A 20438-nucleotide genomic window follows, 5' to 3' on the forward strand; every position below is an offset into this window, starting at 1 on the left:
AGCCGCCACCGTAAGACGGGCCTTGCCGAGAGAGTAAGAATATTTCAACTTTTGCCGTCTGTCGTAGCGTTATTTTCTACCGGATGTTGATTTGCACTGTTTCGTTTACTGTAATCACCACAGCAACGCATACTGGCTTGGTTTTGCTGTCACGGTCCGTCTTGCTTTCTTGTCCGGCTATGCCGCCTGGTATGAAGATTTTTTTGCGTCCCTCATCTAAACGCAGCATTAGTTATGCTATGGCTTTGCTAAACTTTCGCAGTAGTTAACTAGCTAACTAGTATTTGCCAAAAGAACGTGCGAGTATCATCGTTGACCGTGCAAGACCTTGGAGACACAACCTAAACATCTAGCTAGTAACTTGTGTAGCACATGGATATGATTGTGGACTACAGGAAAAGGAGGACTGAGCATGCCCCCATTCTCATCGACAGGGCTGTAGTGGAGCAGGTTGAGAGCTTCAAGTTCCTTGGTGTCCACATCACCAACGAACTATCATGGTCCAAACACACCAAGACAGTCATGAAGAGGGCATGACAAAGCCCATTTCCCCCTCAGGAGACTGAAAAGATTTTGCATGGGTCCTGAGATCCTCAAAAAGTTATACAGCTGCACCATCGAGAGCATCCTGACTGGTTGCATCACCGCCTGGTGTGGCAACTGCTCGGCCTCCGACCGCAAGGCACTACAGAGGGTAGTCCGTATGGCCCAGTACATCACTGGGGCCAAGCTTCCTGCAATCCAGGACGTCTATACCAGGCAGTGTCAGAGGAAGGCCCTAAAAATTGCCAAAGACTCCAGCCACCCTAGTCATAGACTGTTCTCTCTGCTACCGCACGGCAAGCGGTACCGGAGCGCCAAGTCTAGGTCCAAGAGGCTTCTAAACAGCTTCTACCCCCAAGCCATAAGACTCCTGAACATCTAATGAAATGGCTACCCGGACTATTTGCATTGCCCCCCCCCCCCCCCCTCTTTTACACTGCTGCTACTCTCTGTTATTATCTATGCATAGTCACTTTACCCCTACCTACATGTACACATTACCTCATATTATCCTTTTCCAGGACACAGACGGACACTGGGAGAGGATCATGTTTACGTTGACTCTAGCCCTTCTGGGACTCGGTATAGGACTGGTGGCTAATGCTTTCCCCACTCAGCAGCCTGAAAACGGGAAGAACTGGGTGGTGATTGTCGCTGGCTCCAATGGCTGGTACAACTACAGACACCAGGTAAGAGTGAAGTTCAAGTTAGTACATGTACAATCTGTTACCACATTTACACTTAATCAGTAGAGTGAGTATTTACTGTAGGCTATTTGAGACTATGCACACAGACCTGCCAGTGGCCTCCTACTATGTAGTTACAGCATTGTATCAAGCGTTGCTGGAAAAGAAAGTTACATAATAATCATTAAACACAATATACTCAATAAGCCCCCAATCTCCTCAGTTGATTTTCAATTATCAGAATGTGATGGAGCTCATTCGTTGACTTGCAGTACCTTATTTATCTTCCTAGGCTGACGCGTGCCATGCGTACCAGATCGTCCACAAGAATGGCATCCCTGACGAGCAGATTGTTGTGATGATGTATGATGATCTGGCAACCAATGAGGAGTGAGTATTTATCTTCCTTGTTATTTCTGTTCTCCATCTAAACGGTGTCCTAGGGTTGGGCGACATCAACAATAATTTAATCAACCATCTCTAAGCCTATATATAACGATATAAAGGATGACTGTCAGGACATATATTTAGGGCTAGGTGGTACACAGTATTTTACTATACACCGATATTGATGCATGGACCGGTTTGGGTTTTTACTTTACCTTCTATAACGGTATTTGAATGTTTGGTTTGTTAAATGTGATATGCCTCCATTTGTTGTTGCTTGACCACAAGACACTTGCGTTCAGTCTGTATGGTCAATTCACCACATGCAACAATGTTGATGATAAACGATGTTTCCACTTTTGCTTCTTAATATAAATCCACAAGTGTTCTATAATTACACAATTAGTTTGTGTTTCTTACATCTGCAAATGGCTAGTTTTGTCTTTTCTTAGCATGTTTTAGCTCAATTGTGTTAGCCGCTAATCGCTAGTTAGCTAGCTATTTAGCGAGCTAATAAATGTACTGTCAGAGCTAACGTAGCTAGTTAATACAGCCTGTTACCAGTGCTGGTGTAGGCATGAATCAGCATGTTGTTTGTGCAACAGTATCTTTATAAATCAAAGCGGAATAGGCGAAGCATGAATATGTTGGCTAAATGAAGAAACATTTTTAATGTAGCCAAACACTGACCAACACTATGGTTCCTACCCTGTCACAATAACTACAGTGGGGAGAACAAGTATTTGATACACTGCCGATTTTGCAGGTTTTCCTACTTACAAAGCATGTAGAGGTCTGTAATTTGTATCATAGGTACACTTCAACTGTGAGAGACGGAATCTAAAACAAAAATCCAGAAAATCACATTGTATGATTTTTAAGTAATTAATTTGCATTTTATTGCATTACATAAGTATTTGATACATCAGAAAAGCAGAACTTAATATTTGGTACAGAAACATTTGTTTGCAATTACAGAGATCATATGTTTCCTGTAGGTCTTGACCAGGTTTGCACACACTGCAGCAGGGATTTTGGCCCACTCCTCCATACAGACCTTCTCCAGATCCTTCAGGTTTCGGGGCTGTCGCTGGGCAATACGGACTTTCAGCTCCCTCCAAAGATTTTCTATTGGGTTCAGGTCTGGAGACTGGCTAGGCCACTCCAGGACCTTGAGATGCTTCTTACGGAGCCACTCCTTAGTTGCCCTGGCTGTGTGTTTCGGGTTGTTGTCATGCTGGAAGACTCAGCCACGACCCATCTTCAATGCTCTTACTGAGGGAAGGAGGTTGTTCGCCAAGATCTCGCGATACTTGGCCCCATCCATCCTCCCCTCAATACGGTGCAGTTGTCCTGTCCCCTTTGCAGAAAAGCATCCCCAAAGAATGATGTTTCCACCTCCATGCTTCACGGTTGGGATGGTGTTCTTGGGGTTGTACTCATCCTTCTTCTTCTTCTTCCAAACACGGCGAGTGGAGTTTAGACCAAAAAGCTATATTTTTGTCTCATCAGACCACATGACCTTCTCCCATTCCTCCTCTGGATCATCCAGATGGTCATTGGCAAACTTCAGACGGGCCTGGACATGCGCTGGCTTGAGCAGGGGGACCTTGCATGCGCTGCAGGATTTGAATCCATGACGGCGTAGTGTGTTACTAATGGTTTTCTTTGAGACTGTGGTCCCAGCTCTCTTCAGGTCATTGACCAGGTCCTGCCGTGTAGTTCTGGGCTGATCCCTCACCTTCCTCATGATCATTGATGCCCCACGAGGTGAGATCTTGCATGGAGCCCCAGACCGAGGGTGATTGACCGTGATCTTGAACTTCTTCCATTTTCTAATAATTGCGCCAACAGTTGTCGCCTTCTCACCAAGCTGCTTGCCTATTGTCCTGTAGCCCATCCCAGCCTTGTGCAGGTCTACAATTTTATCCCTGATGTCCTTACACAGCTTTCTGGTCTTGGCCATTGTGGAGAGGTTGGAGTCTGTTTGATTGAGTGTGTGGACAGATGTCTTTTATACAGGTAACGAGTTCAAACAGGTGCAGTTAATACAGGTAATGAGTGGAGAACAGGGGGGCTTCTTAAAGAAAAACTAACAGGTCTGTGAGAGCCGGAATTCTTACTGGTTGGTAGGTGATCAAATACTTATGTCATGCAATAAAATGCAAATTAATTACTTAAAAATCATACAATGTGATTTTCTGGATTTTTGTTTTAGATTCCGTCTCTCACAGTTGAAGTGTACCTATGATAAAAATTACAGTCCTCTACATGCTTTGTAAGTAGGAAAACCTGCAAAATCGGCAGTGTATCAAATACTTGTTCTCCCCACTGTACTTCCTGGCATTTTCATTCGTTGTCATGTCAAACACTGTATTCAAAGTGCCCAGTATTTATTTATATTCTAACTATAGAATTAGAATAGATATTATATTTCCATGATTCCAACAGTTCACCCAATTGAATTGATCTAAATCGCAAGTCAAATCGCAATTCCTACATTTGGTTAAAAATAAGGCTTGGAGCTTTGGACCATATCGTACAGCCCTACGTGGCAGTGTGGAAATTGTCTCAAATGAGTGTAGGAAATGCAGAAATCTATGAAAATGCAGGAAATTATTTTGGGTTGAAGTTCAATTGAACAGTATATTTTACTTTTTAGTCATTTTAGCAGACGCTCCTATCCAGAGCGACGTACAGTTAGTGAATGCATACATTTTCATAAAACAATCACAATGGAGAACCATTTGAAATCACTTAGAATTTATGTGTTGCCACCCTAGGGTCACACACTACTCATAAAGCACATTTAGAACTTTTATTAATCAAAAACATAAAATACCGTCATACTGTTAAACATTTGAAAAATATTGTGATATGATATTTTGGCCATATCGCCCAGCCATACATATATTCTCACCATAGCCGTACAGTCCTCTCAGCATGAGACCGTTAGTACGAGTTTGTTCTGCAATAGTTGCGTTCTTGAGACGAAAGCAGAGCATAAACATCATCCTTGCTTTGGATGCACAGATGGGCCTAAACCCTGTCCTCACATGGCTTTGGTATGCAGACAGCCAGGCCCTGTGCTTGTCTATAAGCTGCTTTCAGACCCTAGGGTAAACATCTTGGAACTCTGAGATGCTTCTGTGGCAGTCACAAGGATGTCATTTAGCCTGCTCTCCTCTCGCCTGGGAGTTATGGGCCCTAGATGGGAGACGGGAGACTCATGAGCTGGGTTAGATGCTGAAGATGATGATCTAAAAATCTGATTGTGTCATTCTCTCTAATTGTTTAGTAGTTCGTAGCGTCATCGGTAAGTCATAAGCAGTTATTGGAGCTGTTCAGCTGTCATTGAATGACACATCACTAGATAGACTTTGTTACACTTTCATTGACCTACTTTGATGCAGGAGTCTTGATGTCGGTCAAAACCTTTTTGAGTTTTTACTGTTGACGTGACTTGAACATTAATCTGAAGACTGTTATCTCTAATTAACTAACTATATGTTATTAGAATTATTTAACAAACTATTTCAGTGTCTCTGTGCGTCTCCCAAAAGGTTGTGAGGCTTTTGGATCAAGAAAAGGACAGAGCTCCCAGTTGCAATAGTCAGATATCTTTATTCATTGAGAATTCTGCCACAAAATGGTCATACAATATTTTTTTATACGCACACGTCATGCAAAACTCCCACCCCTCTGTAGGCGGGCTGTAGTTTTCCACTTTAAAACTGCTCTCCTGACCATCAGTTCACACACATACACACACACACATACATATACACACATACATACATACATACACACACATTTCCTTATCATAGTCTCTCTCCTCCCTAAATTGGGAGGCCTCTTTATCTTGGTTTCTCAGTTGTCTGTAGACAGTTCTCATTGTCCTTTGTTGTCTGGCCTAACTCTTACTCACATTGCTAAATAGTAGCACAAGGTCATAATCTTTACTGGTCCTACACTCACACATTACCAGGTAGTAGATTCTAACACATCTCACACAGTTTCAGAGTGTAATAATTAGTCACTACTAAGAAAGTACTAATCATACTTAAAACAAGAACATTTCCCAACTATATTTAAGGATGGAACATTTAGTCATTACTTTTAACCTGTATATATTTTAATTTCTATATCACTATGTTTAATTGTTACCCGATTTTTAAATGAATCATGTAACAATTAACTAATTAGGATCTGGGGCACCACGAGAGCAGTTCTTTAAAAGAGTCACCATCTCCCGAGATGACAAACTCTAAAAGGTCTTCACCTATCACATAAACAGTCAACTTATTAATCATAACCTCGTATCCGTATGAAAAAAAAAAAATGTATGCACTCACTAACTGTAAGTCGCTCTGGATAAGAGCGTCTGCTAAATGACTAAAATGTATCATATCATCGTTCTGAAAGTCATAACCTCCTTGCATCTGCAAAAACCCGAGCCTTACTTATGATTCAATACCACACAAATTGGTTTAATGATTTTATTTACTAGCTAATTAAATGGGAACACAGGATAAACATACACACGCTGCACCGGTTATTGACTGGCGAAAACAGGTCCCTAGCAGGATGACAACAACATGGCTTCTTTTTAAACAGAAGACAATGAGAGATAGAAAGAGAGGGACAGAGACACTTAACCTTGACGCATTCAGAAACGACTCTCACCTACAGTAATTACATACTTGGTACACGAACCGCCGCCCGCTTTGAGTAAGAAATCATGAATGGATTTACATGAAATGTCTTCGTTCGCCGTGTATCTCTCTCGGTGGACAGGACCGCCCTGGAAAGGGAGTTGGGCCTTCTCACGGCACGCTTGTAAGGCTCTGATTGTCCAAAAAGGTCATGACACTGTCCAGTGACTACGTTCTTATGTCCCCTGTCACTTCTATTGATCCATGTTGATCCTGTAATGTTTATTACATCAACGTTCTGCTCTACTGTACTCTGTCAAGTAGTCTTAAGGATTAACCCTGTCAAGTAGGCTTAAGGATTAACACTGTCAAGTAGGCTTAAGGATTAACCCTGTCAAGTAGTCTTAAGGATTAACCCTGTCAAGTAGTCTTAAGGATTAACCCTGTCAAGTAGGCTTAAGGATTAACACTGTCAAGTAGGCTTAAGGATTAACCCTGTCAAGTAGTCTTAAGGATTAACCCTGTCAAGTAGTCTTAAGGATTAACCCTGTCAAGTAGGCTTAAGGATTAACACTGTCAAGTAGGCTTAAGGATTAACCCTGTCAAGTAGGCTTAAGGATTAACCCTGTCAAGTAGTCTTAAGGATTAACCCTGTCAAGTAGGCTTAAGGATTAACCCTGTCAAGTAGGCTTAAGGATTAACCCTGTCAAGTAGGCTTAAGGATTAACCCTGTCAAGTAGGCTTAAGGATTAACCCTGTCAAGTAGGCTTAAGGATTAACCCTGTCAAGTAGGCTTAAGGATTAACCCTGTCAAGTAGGCTTAAAGATTAACTCTGAATTGAAACAAACATCAGGGACGACAGAATCATGATGCTTAGGGTTTCGGTATCGGTGTGTTTCGATGTGAACTACGGTTGGACTGAATGACACCGTGATTCCTGTTATTGGAGGAAAGAGGAAGTGATACTGTGGTTTTGATAAGGAGACTATTCATATTACCAAGCTGTCATATGTCAGTCACCTAAGCACCATCATCACTGGCATTGGAATTATCCATATATTACAGTGCTATTGGGTATTGTCATAGAGTACATGTTTTACAGTACCCCCCCCCCCCTCCACACCCACACACAGATCAGCCACAGTACACTACCCTGGATGTAGTTTTGGGTTAAGTGCTTTGCTTAAGGTCACGTTGGAAGGGAATGTATGGTTGTCCTGTAGGGTTTTACGGTCATATAATAGATGGTCTGTCCTGTGTTGCCTCCAGGCATGTATCTGATTCAGGTTATTTACACTGTTTGTTTTCAGGAACCCCACCCCAGGGGAGGTGATCAACAGACCCAATGGGACAGACGTCTACAAGGGAGTCCCCAAAGACTATACCGGCGAGGTGAGTGGATGGAACATTTTTAAAATGACTCTTTTTTTTTTTGTGTATGGAGCTAATATCACTATCAACAACAATCAATGGTTTTATACAAAATAAACTGCTGAGATATTACATTACATTACAGTCATTTAGCAGACGCTCTTATCCAGAGCGACTTACAGGAGCAATTAGGGTTAAGTGCCTTGCTCAAGGGCACATCGACAGATTTTTCACCTAGTCGGCTCGGGGATTAGAACCAGCGACCTTTCGGTTACTGATGTCTTCTGGGTACAAACAGTAATAGTGTAATGTTCACTATCATGTCATGTTTTCTGTCTCCTAATGACCTGTTTGTACCCTGCAGGCTGTGACCTCTGACAACTTCCTGGCGGTGCTGAAGGGTGACTCTGCAAGTACAAAGGGGGGTTCTGGGAAGGTGCTGAAGAGGCAAGTAATGAGGGGTGAAAAGGGGTTTGAGGGAGGGAATGGAGGAGGGGTGAAAAGTGCAAAGGGAGAGGGTTGGAATATATCATAGAAATGCCACTGTAGGAGAGAGTTATTCCAAAACGTTTAAGGTAGACTTCTAAAATTACATGAAAATCATTGTTAGAACAACGATATATTGTATCGTTATAAAGTTTCTGGACAGAATGTTTCATTGTTTTGTTTTTTCAGGGAACGTTTCCATAGTTTACTTGTGTTCGCTGGAAAATGTGATTGTGTCATCTTTCAGTTCACCTTTGTTCAAAGAAAGCTTGTTCCACTTACCTTTCTCTTCCTGTTGGCAGCGGTCCCAACGATCATGTGTTTGTGTACTTCACGGATCACGGAGCGCCTGGTCTGCTGGCCTTCCCCAATGATGATGTAAACACTTTTACACTTCCTGTCACAATGGCTCCCTATTCCCAGGGCCCTGGCCAAAAGTAGTGCACTATATAGGGAGCCATTTGGGACACTTCTTCCTCTTCAAATGGATGGCTGGATGAATGACCTAGTTCTGCCCTGTGAAATAGACAGCTGCCATATAGCCATTTTACATTTAAGTCATTTAGCAGACGCTCTTATCCAGAGCGACTTACAGTTAGTGAGTACATACATTTTTCATACTGGCCCCCCGTGGGAATCGAACCAACAACCCTGGCGTTGCAAACGCCATGCTCTACCAACTACTTTTAACTGTCATTCAGAACAGTTTATGAGTCTATCATAAAGGTCTAATATTTAAGCCTGGATGAATAAAAGTAATGTTCTCTCACTCAGCAGTACATTTTTGAGTCACTGAATAATGGATCTTGTGATTTACTTTTGTGGCTTGACCTCATGGGGTCTAGTGCCTCTTTTTGGTTTTTAAGCTAAAAATAAATTTTATTGTACTGGGGAAAAAAAACACAAATGAAATTTAAGTTTTGTGAATTAAATGGTCTGTTTTTTTTTTTCTTTCTACAGCTTCATGTTGCCGACCTCATGGCTGCTATCAACTACATGCATGAGAACAAGAAATACAAAAAGGTGCGGAAGTTCAACTTGTTATAGTTTGTGGACATGGAGGACATATCGTCACATGCCCAGACGTGCTGCAAGTTGATGAAATCCTGTGGAACAACATGCCAAAATGACGTTAATGTTGATCTTAGACTAAAGGTATTCTGATTGATAGTACAGGAAGATTTGTATTTGTATTATGGATCCCCATTAGTTCCTGCCAAGGCAGCAGCAACTCTTCCTGGGGTTTATTATGGATCCCCATTAGTTCCTGCCAAGGCAGCAGCTACTCTTCCTGGGGTTTATTATGGATCCCCATTAGTTCCTGCCAAGGCAGCAGCTACTCTTCCTGGGGTTTATTATGGATCCCCATTAGTTCCTGCCAAGGCAGCAGCTACTCTTCCTGGGGTTTATTATGGATCCCCATTAGTTCCTGCCAAGGCAGCAGCTACTCTTCCTGGGGTTTATTATGGATCCCCATTAGTTCCTGCCAAGGCAGCAGCTACTCTTCCTGGGGTTTATTATGGATCCCCATTAGTTCCTGCCAAGGCAGCAGCTACTCTTCCTGGGGTTTATTATGGATCCCCATTAGTTCCTGCCAAGGCAGCAGCTACTCTTCCTGGGGACCAAACACATTAAAGCACTTACATTACATATAAAACAAAAGATAAAACAGTACATCATATAACATTTATTACACCACTACATATCTACAATACAAAATGTTTAATACCACCATACAACAATATTACAATGTACGTGTGTGTAGAGTGCGTGTTGTAGCGTTTGTATGCGTGTGTCTGTACCATTGTGTCTCTTCACAGTCCCCGCTGTTCCATAACATGCTGACCACACCGCGAGCGTTGTCGAAATAAATGTACACATACATGTTATTTAATAATTTCATCCAGACTGCTCGCGCGCGTCAACGAGCGTCTGCGTAACCAGACGGCTAAAATAGTCCTGCCTCTCCCATCGCCTCATTTGGTTTTTAAGAGCACATACCCACGTGGGTGATTGAAAGGTGAACTGAGGTACACACTCCAGTCCAGTTGGTGGTGGTAATGCACCTTAAAGTCGGTTGCCAACCGCCAAATAAAGTCCAATGAAGAAGAAGCCTGAAGGAGGAGAGATTACTAGAAACAAACTCTGTTTACCCTTTTATCTGTATATTAATTAATAATAATATGCCATTTAGCAGACGCTTTTATCCAAAGCGACTTACAGTCATGTGTGCGTACATTTTTACGTATGGGTGGTCCCGGGGATCGAACCCACTACCCTGGCGTTACAAGCGCCATGCTCTACCAATTGAGCTAATTGTCGGAGTAGAGGACCTTGTGCATTTCAGGTAAAATAACAACCCAATGTTTATATCCCAGGACAAATTAGCTAGCAACAGCAAGCTAGCTAGCTAAATTGCCATGAATGTTTTTGACCTGTCTCCAAATTTAATATAGTTGGTTCAGAGTTTGTCTTGGTATTTCAACCTGCGTGTCCTGATCGCGTCGCGTGTGGATGGACAAAATCAACATGCGTGTGCGATGGCGGACACGGATGCACGCGTGTACCCGTTCTGGTCAGCATGTTAGGTGTGTTTTTTTTATCTGTTTTCAAAAAAAATCTGATTTTGATTTTAAATCTGATTCTACTATATTGCGAGCATCAAACTTGTTTTATGACTCAGATTGTTTATTCATGATTTTCTTCTCAGTTCTCCAGTTGATTTAAATATTGTGGAGAGCATGATGTCATAGAGGTATTTCCATTGATAGTACAGGAGAATGTGGTTTCGACTGACTCCACTTGTTTTCAGTTGGTGTTCTATATCGAGGCCTGTGAGTCAGGATCAATGATGACCAAGCTGCCCGCTGACATCGATGGTGAGTTACTCTGCCGCTGCACTTGAACCTCCCTGTGACTCTACCGCTTTCCAGGAAAGAAACCCCACCACACGGATATCAATAAATAAAAGATGCACTTGACCGTGACTCGTGACTAGGTTGACCGTGACTCGTGACTAGGTTGACCGTTCCTCGTGACTGTGACAAGGTTGACCGTTACTTAACTCTGCCCCTAGACACATCACAGGACTTGTCCTGTCTATAGACTGTCGTAGTCAGCTCTTTTTAAATATGCCTACGACGATAATATGGGCTCCTCACCATATTATTCCTGTTTAACGTTTACACTGCTGGGGATTGGCCAATCTGGATGGGACATATTGACATGTTTCTTATAGAAGAAATATGAAAAGCATATACATAAGCATGGTAGCAATTGAAAGGAACAGTTTGGAGATTATGGGAAAATTATTAAACGAGTTGAGGACACAACAGTTCACCTGACTCCAGACTGAATCCAAACATTACGCGTTTGATTTTATATGCATTTTACATTTACAGTACTTTTCGCCACATTTTGTTGATAATGAAATCTTAAAATACTCTGGATTCATTCAGTAACATTATTAGAATATTCATGGGACATTTGTGGTTGGTGCAACATTTTTTTTAAATGCCAAGGGTTTGAGTGAGAGGATTAACTGGTGTCTCCAAGTGGCCACACACCTCTCCAAAGTGTGCACAGTTTCTAAGTAATTTCAATGCACTTTTATGACTCAAGAGTCTTCAACTAGAAGGTGCTATTTTAAGCTCTCCTAGCTGTGCCATTGAGGAACTAGAGCAGGCAGACTTGTTGTTTTGAACACAGCCCTGCATCCCCGCCATCACAGTTACTGTTGTTTACGCATTCCAAAAAACGCCCCATTATAAATCGCAATCTGGGTCAGGCTTGTTCTATTGCCAACATGACTAGCGAAGTTTGATATGTATCCTACAGGGGGCTCCCGAGTGGCGCAGCGGTCTAAGGCACTGCATCTCAGTGCTTGAGGCGTCACTACAGACCCCCTGGTTCGATTCCAGGCTGTATCACAACCGGCCGTGATTGGGAGTCCCATAGGGCGGCGCACAATTGGCCCAGCGTCGTCCGGGTTTGGCCGGTGTAGGCCGTCATTGTAAATAAGAATTTGTTCTTAACTGACTTGCCTAGTTAAATAAAGGTAAAATACAAAAAACAGTGTCAGGCTTTCACAAGGCAATTCAGAGAAACCGATCGTGATTTTGGTGTGCGTAGAAAAGAGTCATGAGTGTTCCGCTGCACATGTTCTTCAGAATAGACAAACAGGCTCATTCAGTTCAGAACATCCCACTGCATGACGCCATGTTATCTGGTAACTGTACATCAAACGTAGTGATCGTAGACGTTGACACTGTATATGACATGAGTTTTATGATATGGAAATTGGCTTCCTTGTACGACATCAAAGCGGTATTTATTATAGTCCTCCACGTCTCATCTTTCAGAATACATAGTCCTCTCAAATTCAGAACAGCTGTAAATCGGTGTCTGATAAATCTCTCTCTACCTGTCTGATTAATTGCTCTGTCACTACCTGTCTGATAAATCGGTCTCTCTACCTGTCTGATAAATCGGTCTCTCTACCTGTCTGATAAATCGGTCTCTCTACCTGTCTGATAAATCGGTCTCTCTACCTGTCTGATAAATCGGTCTGTCTCTACCTGTCTGATAAATCGGTCTGTCTCTCCTTCAGTGTATGCCACCACAGCAGCCAACTCTCATGAGTCGTCCTATGCTTGCTACTATGATGAGGAGAGAGACACCTACCTGGGGGACTGGTACAGTGTTAACTGGATGGAAGACTCTGATGTGGTGAGTCTGGGACAGTGTTAACTGGATGGAAGACTCTAATGTGGTGAGACTGGGACAGTGTTAACTGGATGGAAGACTGATGTGGTGAGACTGGTAGAGTGTTAACTGGATGGAAGACTGTGGTGAGACTGGTACAGTGTTAACTGGATGGAAGCCTGTGGTGAGACTGGTACAGTGTTAACTGGATGGAAGACTGTGGTGAGACTGGGACAGTGTTAACTGGATGGAAGACTGATGTGGTGAGACTGGGACAGTGTTAACTGGATGGAAGACTGATGTGGTGAGACTGGGACAGTGTTAACTGGATGGAAGACTGATGTGGTGAGACTGGGACAGTGTTAACTGGATGGAAGACTGATGTGGTGAGACTGGGACAGTGTTAACTGGATGGGAGACTGTGGTGAGACTGGGACAGTGTTAACTGGATGGAAGACTGATGTGGTGAGACTGGGACAGTGTTAACTGGATGGGAGACTGTGGTGAGACTGGGACAGTGTTAACTGGATGGAAGACTGTGGTGAGACTGGTACAGTGTTAACTGGATGGAAGACTGTGGTGAGACTGGGATAGTGTTAACTGGATGGAAGACTGTGGTGAGACTGGGACAGTGTTAACTGGATGGAAGACTGATGTGGTGAGACTGGGACAGTGTTAACTGGATGGAAGACTGATGTGGTGAGACTGGGACAGTGTTAACTGGATGGGAGACTGTGGTGAGACTGGGACAGTGTTAACTGGATGGAAGACTGTGGTGAGACTGGGACAGTGTTAACTGGATGGAAGACTGATGTGGTGAGACTGGGACAGTGTTAACTGGATGGAAGACTGATGTGGTGAGACTGGGACAGTGTTAACTGGATGGAAGACTGATGTGGTGAGACTGGGACAGTGTTAACTGGATGGAAGACTGTGGTGGTGAGACTGGGACAGTGTTAACTGGATGGAAGACTGATGTGGTGAGACTGGGACAGTGTTAACTGGATGGAAGACTGATGTGGTGAGACTGGGACAGTGTTAACTGGATGGAAGACTGTGGTGAGACTGGGACAATGTTAACTGGATGGAAGACTGATGTGGTGAGACTGGGACAATGTTAACTGGATGGAAGACTGATGTGGTGAGACTGGGACAGTGTTAACTGGATGGAAGACTGTGGTGAGACTGGGACAATGTTAACTGGATGGAAGACTGATGTGGTGAGACTGGGACAGTGTTAACTGGATGGAAGACTCTGATGTGGTGAGACTGGGACAGTGTTAACTGGATGGAAGACTGTGGTGAGACTGGGACAATGTTAACTGGATGGAAGACTGTGGTGAGACTGGGACAGTGTTAACTGGATGGAAGACTGATGTGGTGAGACTGGGACAGTGTTAACTGGATGGAAGACTGATGTGGTGAGACTGGGACAGTGTTAACTGGATGGAAGACTGATGTGGTGAGACTGGGACAGTGTTAACTGGATGGAAGACTGGTGAGACTGGGACAGTGTTAACTGGATGGGAGACTGATGTGGTGAGACTGGGACATTGTTAACTGGATGGAAGACTGGTGAGACTGGGACAGTGTTAACTGGATGGGAGACTGATGTGGTGAGACTGGGACATTGTTAACTGGATGGAAGACTGTGGTGCTGCTTCACGTCTGAACACAACTTCTGATTCCTTAGAAAAAGTGGAAAGCACACGCCTCAACAAGAATGTTTCTGAACAATGTCATCTGTTAACCATTCATATTTACTGATTGTGTTTTTTTTTTTAAACAAAATTATAGATTCATAAAAATGAAGTATTCGGATCAGACTCAAATAGCTGCACATAGTAGTTTCTGTTATGAATGTCTTTGTCTACCTGACTGTTGTCCAGGAGGACCTGAGGAAGGAGACCCTGATGAAACAGTTCAAGATGGTCAGGAGCCGAACCAACAGCAGCCACGTCATGCAGTTTGGAAACAAGGTGATGGATTCAGAGGGAAGACGAACCGAATTCCCATTTGAAATGGCTAGCGACGACGAGTCGCAATATATTCTGGAAAAGCTTCAAATCTATTCTGTCTAGCTTTAAATCTAAAAGAAAAGTTAACTAGGATAATATATCATATCTACCACTTAGCAGACACTTTTTTTTTTCTTTTTTTTATTCAAAGAGACTTAAAATACAGTGAGCATACATTTATAGCATGTGTAGCTCCTCCCTCTTAATAACTGGGTGTCTCTGTGTTAATAACTGGGTGTCTCTGTGTTAATAACTGGGTGTCTCTGTGTTAATAACTGGGTGGCTCTGTGTTAATAACTGGGTGTGTCTGTGTTAATAACTGGGTGTGTCTGTGTTAATAACTGGGTGTCTCTGTGTTAATAACTGGGTGGCTCTGTGTTAATAACTGGGTGGCTCTGTGTTAATAACTGGGTGGCTCTGTGTTAATAACTGGGTGGCTCTGTGTTAATAACTGGGTGTCTCTGTGTTAATAACTGGGTGTCTCTGTGTTAATAACTGGGTGTCTCTGTGTTAATAACTGGGTGTCTCTGTGTTAATAACTGGGTGTGTCTGTGTTAATAACTGGGTGTCTCTGTGTTAATAACTGGGTGGCTCTGTGTTAATAACTGGGTGGCTCTGTGTTAATAACTGGGTGGCTCTGTGTTAATAACTGGGTGGCTCTGTGTTAATAACTGGGTGGCTCTGTTAATAACTGGGTGGCTCTGTGTTAATAACTGGGTGGCTCTGTGTTAATAACTGGGTGGCTCTGTGTTAATAACTGGGTGGCTCTGTGTTAATAACTGGGTGTGTCTGTGTTAATAACTGGGTGTGTCTGTGTTAATAACTGGGTGTGTCTGTGTTAATAACTGGGTGTGTCTGTGTTAATAACTGGGTGTGTCTGTGTTAATAACTGGGTGTGTCTGTGTTAATAACTGGGTGTGTCTGTGTTAATAACTGGGTGTCTCTCTCTGTGTTAATAACTGGGTGTCTCTCTCTGTGTTAATAACTGGGTGTGTCTCTCTGTGTTAATAACTGGGTGTGTCTCTCTGTGTTAATAACTGGGTGTGTCTCTCTGTGTTAATAACTGGGTGTGTCTCTCTGTGTTAATAACTGGGTGTGTCTCTCTGTGTTAATAACTGGGTGTGTCTCTCTGTGTTAATAACTGGGTGTGTCTCTCTGTGTTAATAACTGGGTGTGTCTCTCTGTGTTAATAACTGGGTGTGTCTCTCTGTGTTAATAACTGGGTGTGTGTCTCTGTGTTAATAACTGGGTGTGTGTCTCTGTGTTAATAACTGGGTGTGTGTCTCTGTGTTAATAACTGGGTGTGTGTCTCTGTGTTAATAACTGGGTGTGTCTCTGTGTTAATAACTGGGTGTGTCTCTGTGTTAATAACTGGGTGTGTCTCTGTGTTAATAACTGGGTGTGTCTCTGTGTTAATAACTGGGTGTGTCTCTGTGTTAATAACTGGGTGTGTCTCTGTGTTAATAACTGGGTGTGTGTCTGTGTTAATAACTGGGTGTGTGTCTGTGTTAATAACTGGGTGTGTGTCTGTGTTAATAACTGGGTGTGTGTCTGTGTTAATAACTGGGTGTGTGTCTGTGTTAATAACTGGGTGTCTCTGTGTTGAACCAACTGGGTGTCTCTGTGTTGAACCAACTGGGTGTCTCTGTGTTGAACCAACTATAACTATGTTTGTGTGCTCCTTCCCTAGACTCTGGCCCATATGAAGGTAATGGCGTTCCAAGGTAATGCCAACGCCCAGCCTGCCCCCCCCGTGACCCTGCAGCCCGTAGCGGACCCAGACCTGACCCCCAGCCCTGACGTCCCCCTGGCTATCCTCAAGAGGAAACTCATGAACACCAACGACATCGCCGCAGCCAGGAAGTATCTCAGCCAGCTCAACTCACACCTCAAGGTAATGGACAGGAAATAACGTTGACTTTTAATGTTGTTTTTTTAGCAGTATTTATTTCCTGACAATCCTGGGTTGTATTCATTTGGGCACACCGTAACGGAAACTGATGTGTTCCTCAATGAACTTCAGATGGTACCTCCCCACTTTGTTTTGGTTTGTTTTCTGTTTTGTGCCCTAATGAACATGACCCAGGCTTTATCATAAGATGCTTCTGTTATTTCATAGAAGTGGGGAACTGTTCTGATTGTCTGTGTCCTGTGTGTCCAATAGGTGCGTGAGCTGCTGGGAGAGACGATGCGCAAGGTGGTGGAGTGGGTGACGGGCGACGAGAGACTGACTCGGAGGGTTCTGAGTGACAAGCTGGATCTGACCCAGGACCAGTGCTACAAGGCTGCTGTCAGACACTACAAGACACAATGCTTCAACTGGCACACCACTGAGGTACGTACAGCCCGGCCCAGGGTACCCCAGCGCTGACACATCCCAGGGTACCCCAGCGCTGACACAACCCAGGGTACCCCAGCGCTGACACATCCCAGGGTACCCCAGCGCTGACACATCCCAGGGTACCCCAGCGCTGACACAACCCAGGGTACCCCAGCGCTGACACATCCCAGGGTACCCCAGCGCTGACACAACCCAGGGTACCCCAGCGCTGACACAACCCAGGGTACCCCAGCGCTGACACAACCCAGGGTACCCCAGCGCTGACACAACCCAGGGTACCCCAGCGCTGACACAACCCAGGGTACCCCAGCGCTGACACATCCCAGGGTACCCCAGCGCTGACACAACCCAGGGTACCCCAGCGCTGACACATCCCAGGGTACCCCAGCGCTGACACAACCCAGGGTACCCCAGCGCTGACACAACCCAGGGTACCCCAGCGCTGACACAACCCAGGGTACCCCAGCGCTGACACATCCCAGGGTACCCCAGGGCTGACACATCCCAGGGTACCCCAGGGTTGCGTCCCAAATGGCACCCTGTTCCCTATATATGTAGTGCACTATTTTTAATCCAGGGCCCAAAGGAACGGGCTCACTGGGTGGATGGTGTCAACTAGGCCTAGTTTATATGGCTATTTCCTCAAGTAGGAACATTTTTAATGGATGTATGCCCTCCCAAGACATGACCATGGCTGTTTTAAAATGTTACACAGTATGATCGGTATAACAGGAAATGTTTTGTGTACATTCCTCTCAAATAGGAATTTAGTAGGTGATTGCCCTAGATTTAGAGAACCTTCATTGTTGTGATTTAAGTTAGATCAGAGTACAGTATGTAGAAGTTGTGGTGTTTTGTTCTTGTTGCAGTATGAGTACGCTCTGCGGCACCTGTATGCGTTGGTCAACCTGTGTGAGGGAGGATACCCAACCGAAAGGTACTGTATCAGTCTCCTACCTTCTACCTTCACACTAGGGTTCAGTTCTATTTCAATTCAGAAAGTTAACCAAATTCCAATTCCACATTTTCCTCATTGAAAAGCATTGAAGAGAATTAGAATTGACCCCAACCTTGCGTTACTCCTATCAATGTCAGTTCAAGCTTTTCAATAAAGACAAGTTTCACGACTCCAACACCATCATTACGTTTGCCGACGACACAACAGTGGTAGGCCTGATCACCGACAACGATGAGACAGCCTATAGGGAGGAGGTCAGAGACCTGGCCGTGTGGTGCCAGGACAACAACCTCTCCCTCAATGTGATGAAGACAAAGGAGATGATTGTGGACTACAGGGGGAAAAAAAGAGGACTGAGCACGCCCCCATTCTCATCGACGGGGCTGTAGTGGAACAGGTTGAGAGCTTCAAGTTCCATGGTGTCCACATGACCAACAAACTATCATGTCCAAGCACATCAAGACAGTTGTGAAGAGGGCACGACAAAACCTATTCCACCTCAGGAGACTGAAAAGATTTGGCATGGGTCCTCAGATTCTCAAAAGGTTCTACAGCTGCACCATCGAGAGCATCCTGACTGGTTGCATCACTGCCTGGTATGGCAACTGCTCAGCCTCCGACCGCAAGCCGTACGGCCCAGTACATCACTGGGGCCAATATTCCTGCCATCCAGGACCTCTATACCAGGCGGTGTCAGAGGAAGGCCCTAAAAATTGCCAAAGACTCCAGCCACCCTAGTCATAGACTGTTCTCTCTGCTACCGCACGGCAAGCGGTACCGGAGCGCCAAGTCTAGGTCCAAGAGGCTTCTAAACAGCTTCTACCCCCAAGCCATAAGACTCCTGAACATCTAATCAAATGGCTACCCAGACTATTTGCATTGCCCCCCCCCCCCCCCCCACCCTTTTTTACACTGCTGCTACTCTCTGTTTATTATTATTATTATCTATGCATAGTCACTTTAATAACTCTACCTACATCAGGGTTCTTCAATTCTGGTCCTGGAGGGCCGAAACACCTCTGTTTTTCATCCTTTCCTTCAAATCAGGGGCTAATTCAGACCTGGGACACCAGGTGAGTGCAATTAACTACCAGGTAGAAATAAAAAACAGAAGTGTTTAGGCCCTCCAGGACCGGATTTGAAGAACCCTGACCTATATGTACATATTACCTCGACTAACCGGTGCCCCCACACATTGACTCGGTACCGGTACCCCCATGTATACAGCCTCATTATTACCTGGACTAACCGGTGCCCCCACACATTGACTCGGTACCGGTACACCCTGTATACAGCCTCACTACTGTTATTACATCGACTAACACATTGACTCTGTACCAGTACTTCCTGTATACAGCCTCCCTACTGTTATTACACATTGACTCTGTACCGGTACCCCCTGTATACAGCCTCCCTACTGTTATTACACATTGACTCTGTACCGGTACCCCCTGTATACAGCCTCACTACTGTTATTACATCGACTAACACATTGACTCTGTACCGGTACTTCCTGTATACAGCCTCCCTACTGTTATTTTACTGCTGCTCTTTAATTATTTGCTATTATTATTTTACATAGTATTTTTTTCGAGATTATTTATTTATTTATTTTGGTATTCTTTCTTAAAACTGCATTGTTGGTTAAGGGCTTCTAAGTAAGCATTTCACTGTAAGGTCTACACCTGTTGTATTCGGCGCACGTGACAAATACAATTTGATTTGATTGACCAAAAATAAATGCTATAAAATGTTTTTTTGTTCAAGGTTTATTTCATTTCCGGTGAGCTGCTTCCATAGTCTGATCATGTCTCCCTCCTCAGTATCCTGATGGCAATGGAGAGAGTGTGTCACTTCGACTAGATGGATCTTCCTGAACACACACCTCCGACCAGGCTGCGCTGCCTCCAGACAGGAGACTGTGAGAAGACCACGGTTCTCTTTCACTGACAAGGAATTTCTTTATATCATCACTACTATATCACTTTTCTTCTAATACGTTACATTTCAAACATATTTTTTTTCCAACCTGGTTTTAATGATAGATTTTATTTTTTAAATGTGTTTTATGATGAATTACACTATGTCCCTGTGATATATTTTTTTTTATATATATATATATATTTTTTTTTTTTATGAGAATATTGTTTTACTGCTCTGATTTTCTATTAACACTAATGACAGGAGATCAGGATCCAGTTTGGCGCCCCTTGGGTGTCGGCTCTGCTCTGCTGGAGTATGTTGGACTTCCCCCTAGTTGCTGGTCTTAGGTCAGTTCTGCTCCCCCC

At 43.9% G+C, this 20438-nt stretch overlaps 1 protein-coding gene across 1 annotated transcript; it reads left to right on the forward strand.

Annotated features, from left to right (window-relative positions):
- Positions 1 to 20239, forward strand: LOC311145413 (legumain-like). Its single transcript, XM_084181643.1, has 14 exons — positions 1 to 33; positions 1065 to 1232; positions 1522 to 1619; positions 7583 to 7664; positions 8008 to 8090; positions 8432 to 8507; positions 9090 to 9152; positions 10942 to 11008; positions 12739 to 12857; positions 14723 to 14812; positions 16542 to 16745; positions 17016 to 17186; positions 18062 to 18129; positions 19974 to 20239. The coding sequence occupies exons 2-14, from the start codon at positions 1092 to 1094 to the stop codon at positions 20011 to 20013; spliced, it is 1302 nt and encodes a 433-aa protein (XP_084037769.1). The 5' UTR covers positions 1 to 33; positions 1065 to 1091; the 3' UTR covers positions 20014 to 20239.
- Positions 20240 to 20438: the final 199 nt, after the last annotated feature.

Source organism: Coregonus lavaretus (genome assembly GCF_964263955.1).
Source record: "Coregonus lavaretus genome assembly, chromosome: 18".
NCBI lineage: Eukaryota > Metazoa > Chordata > Actinopteri > Salmoniformes > Salmonidae > Coregonus > Coregonus lavaretus.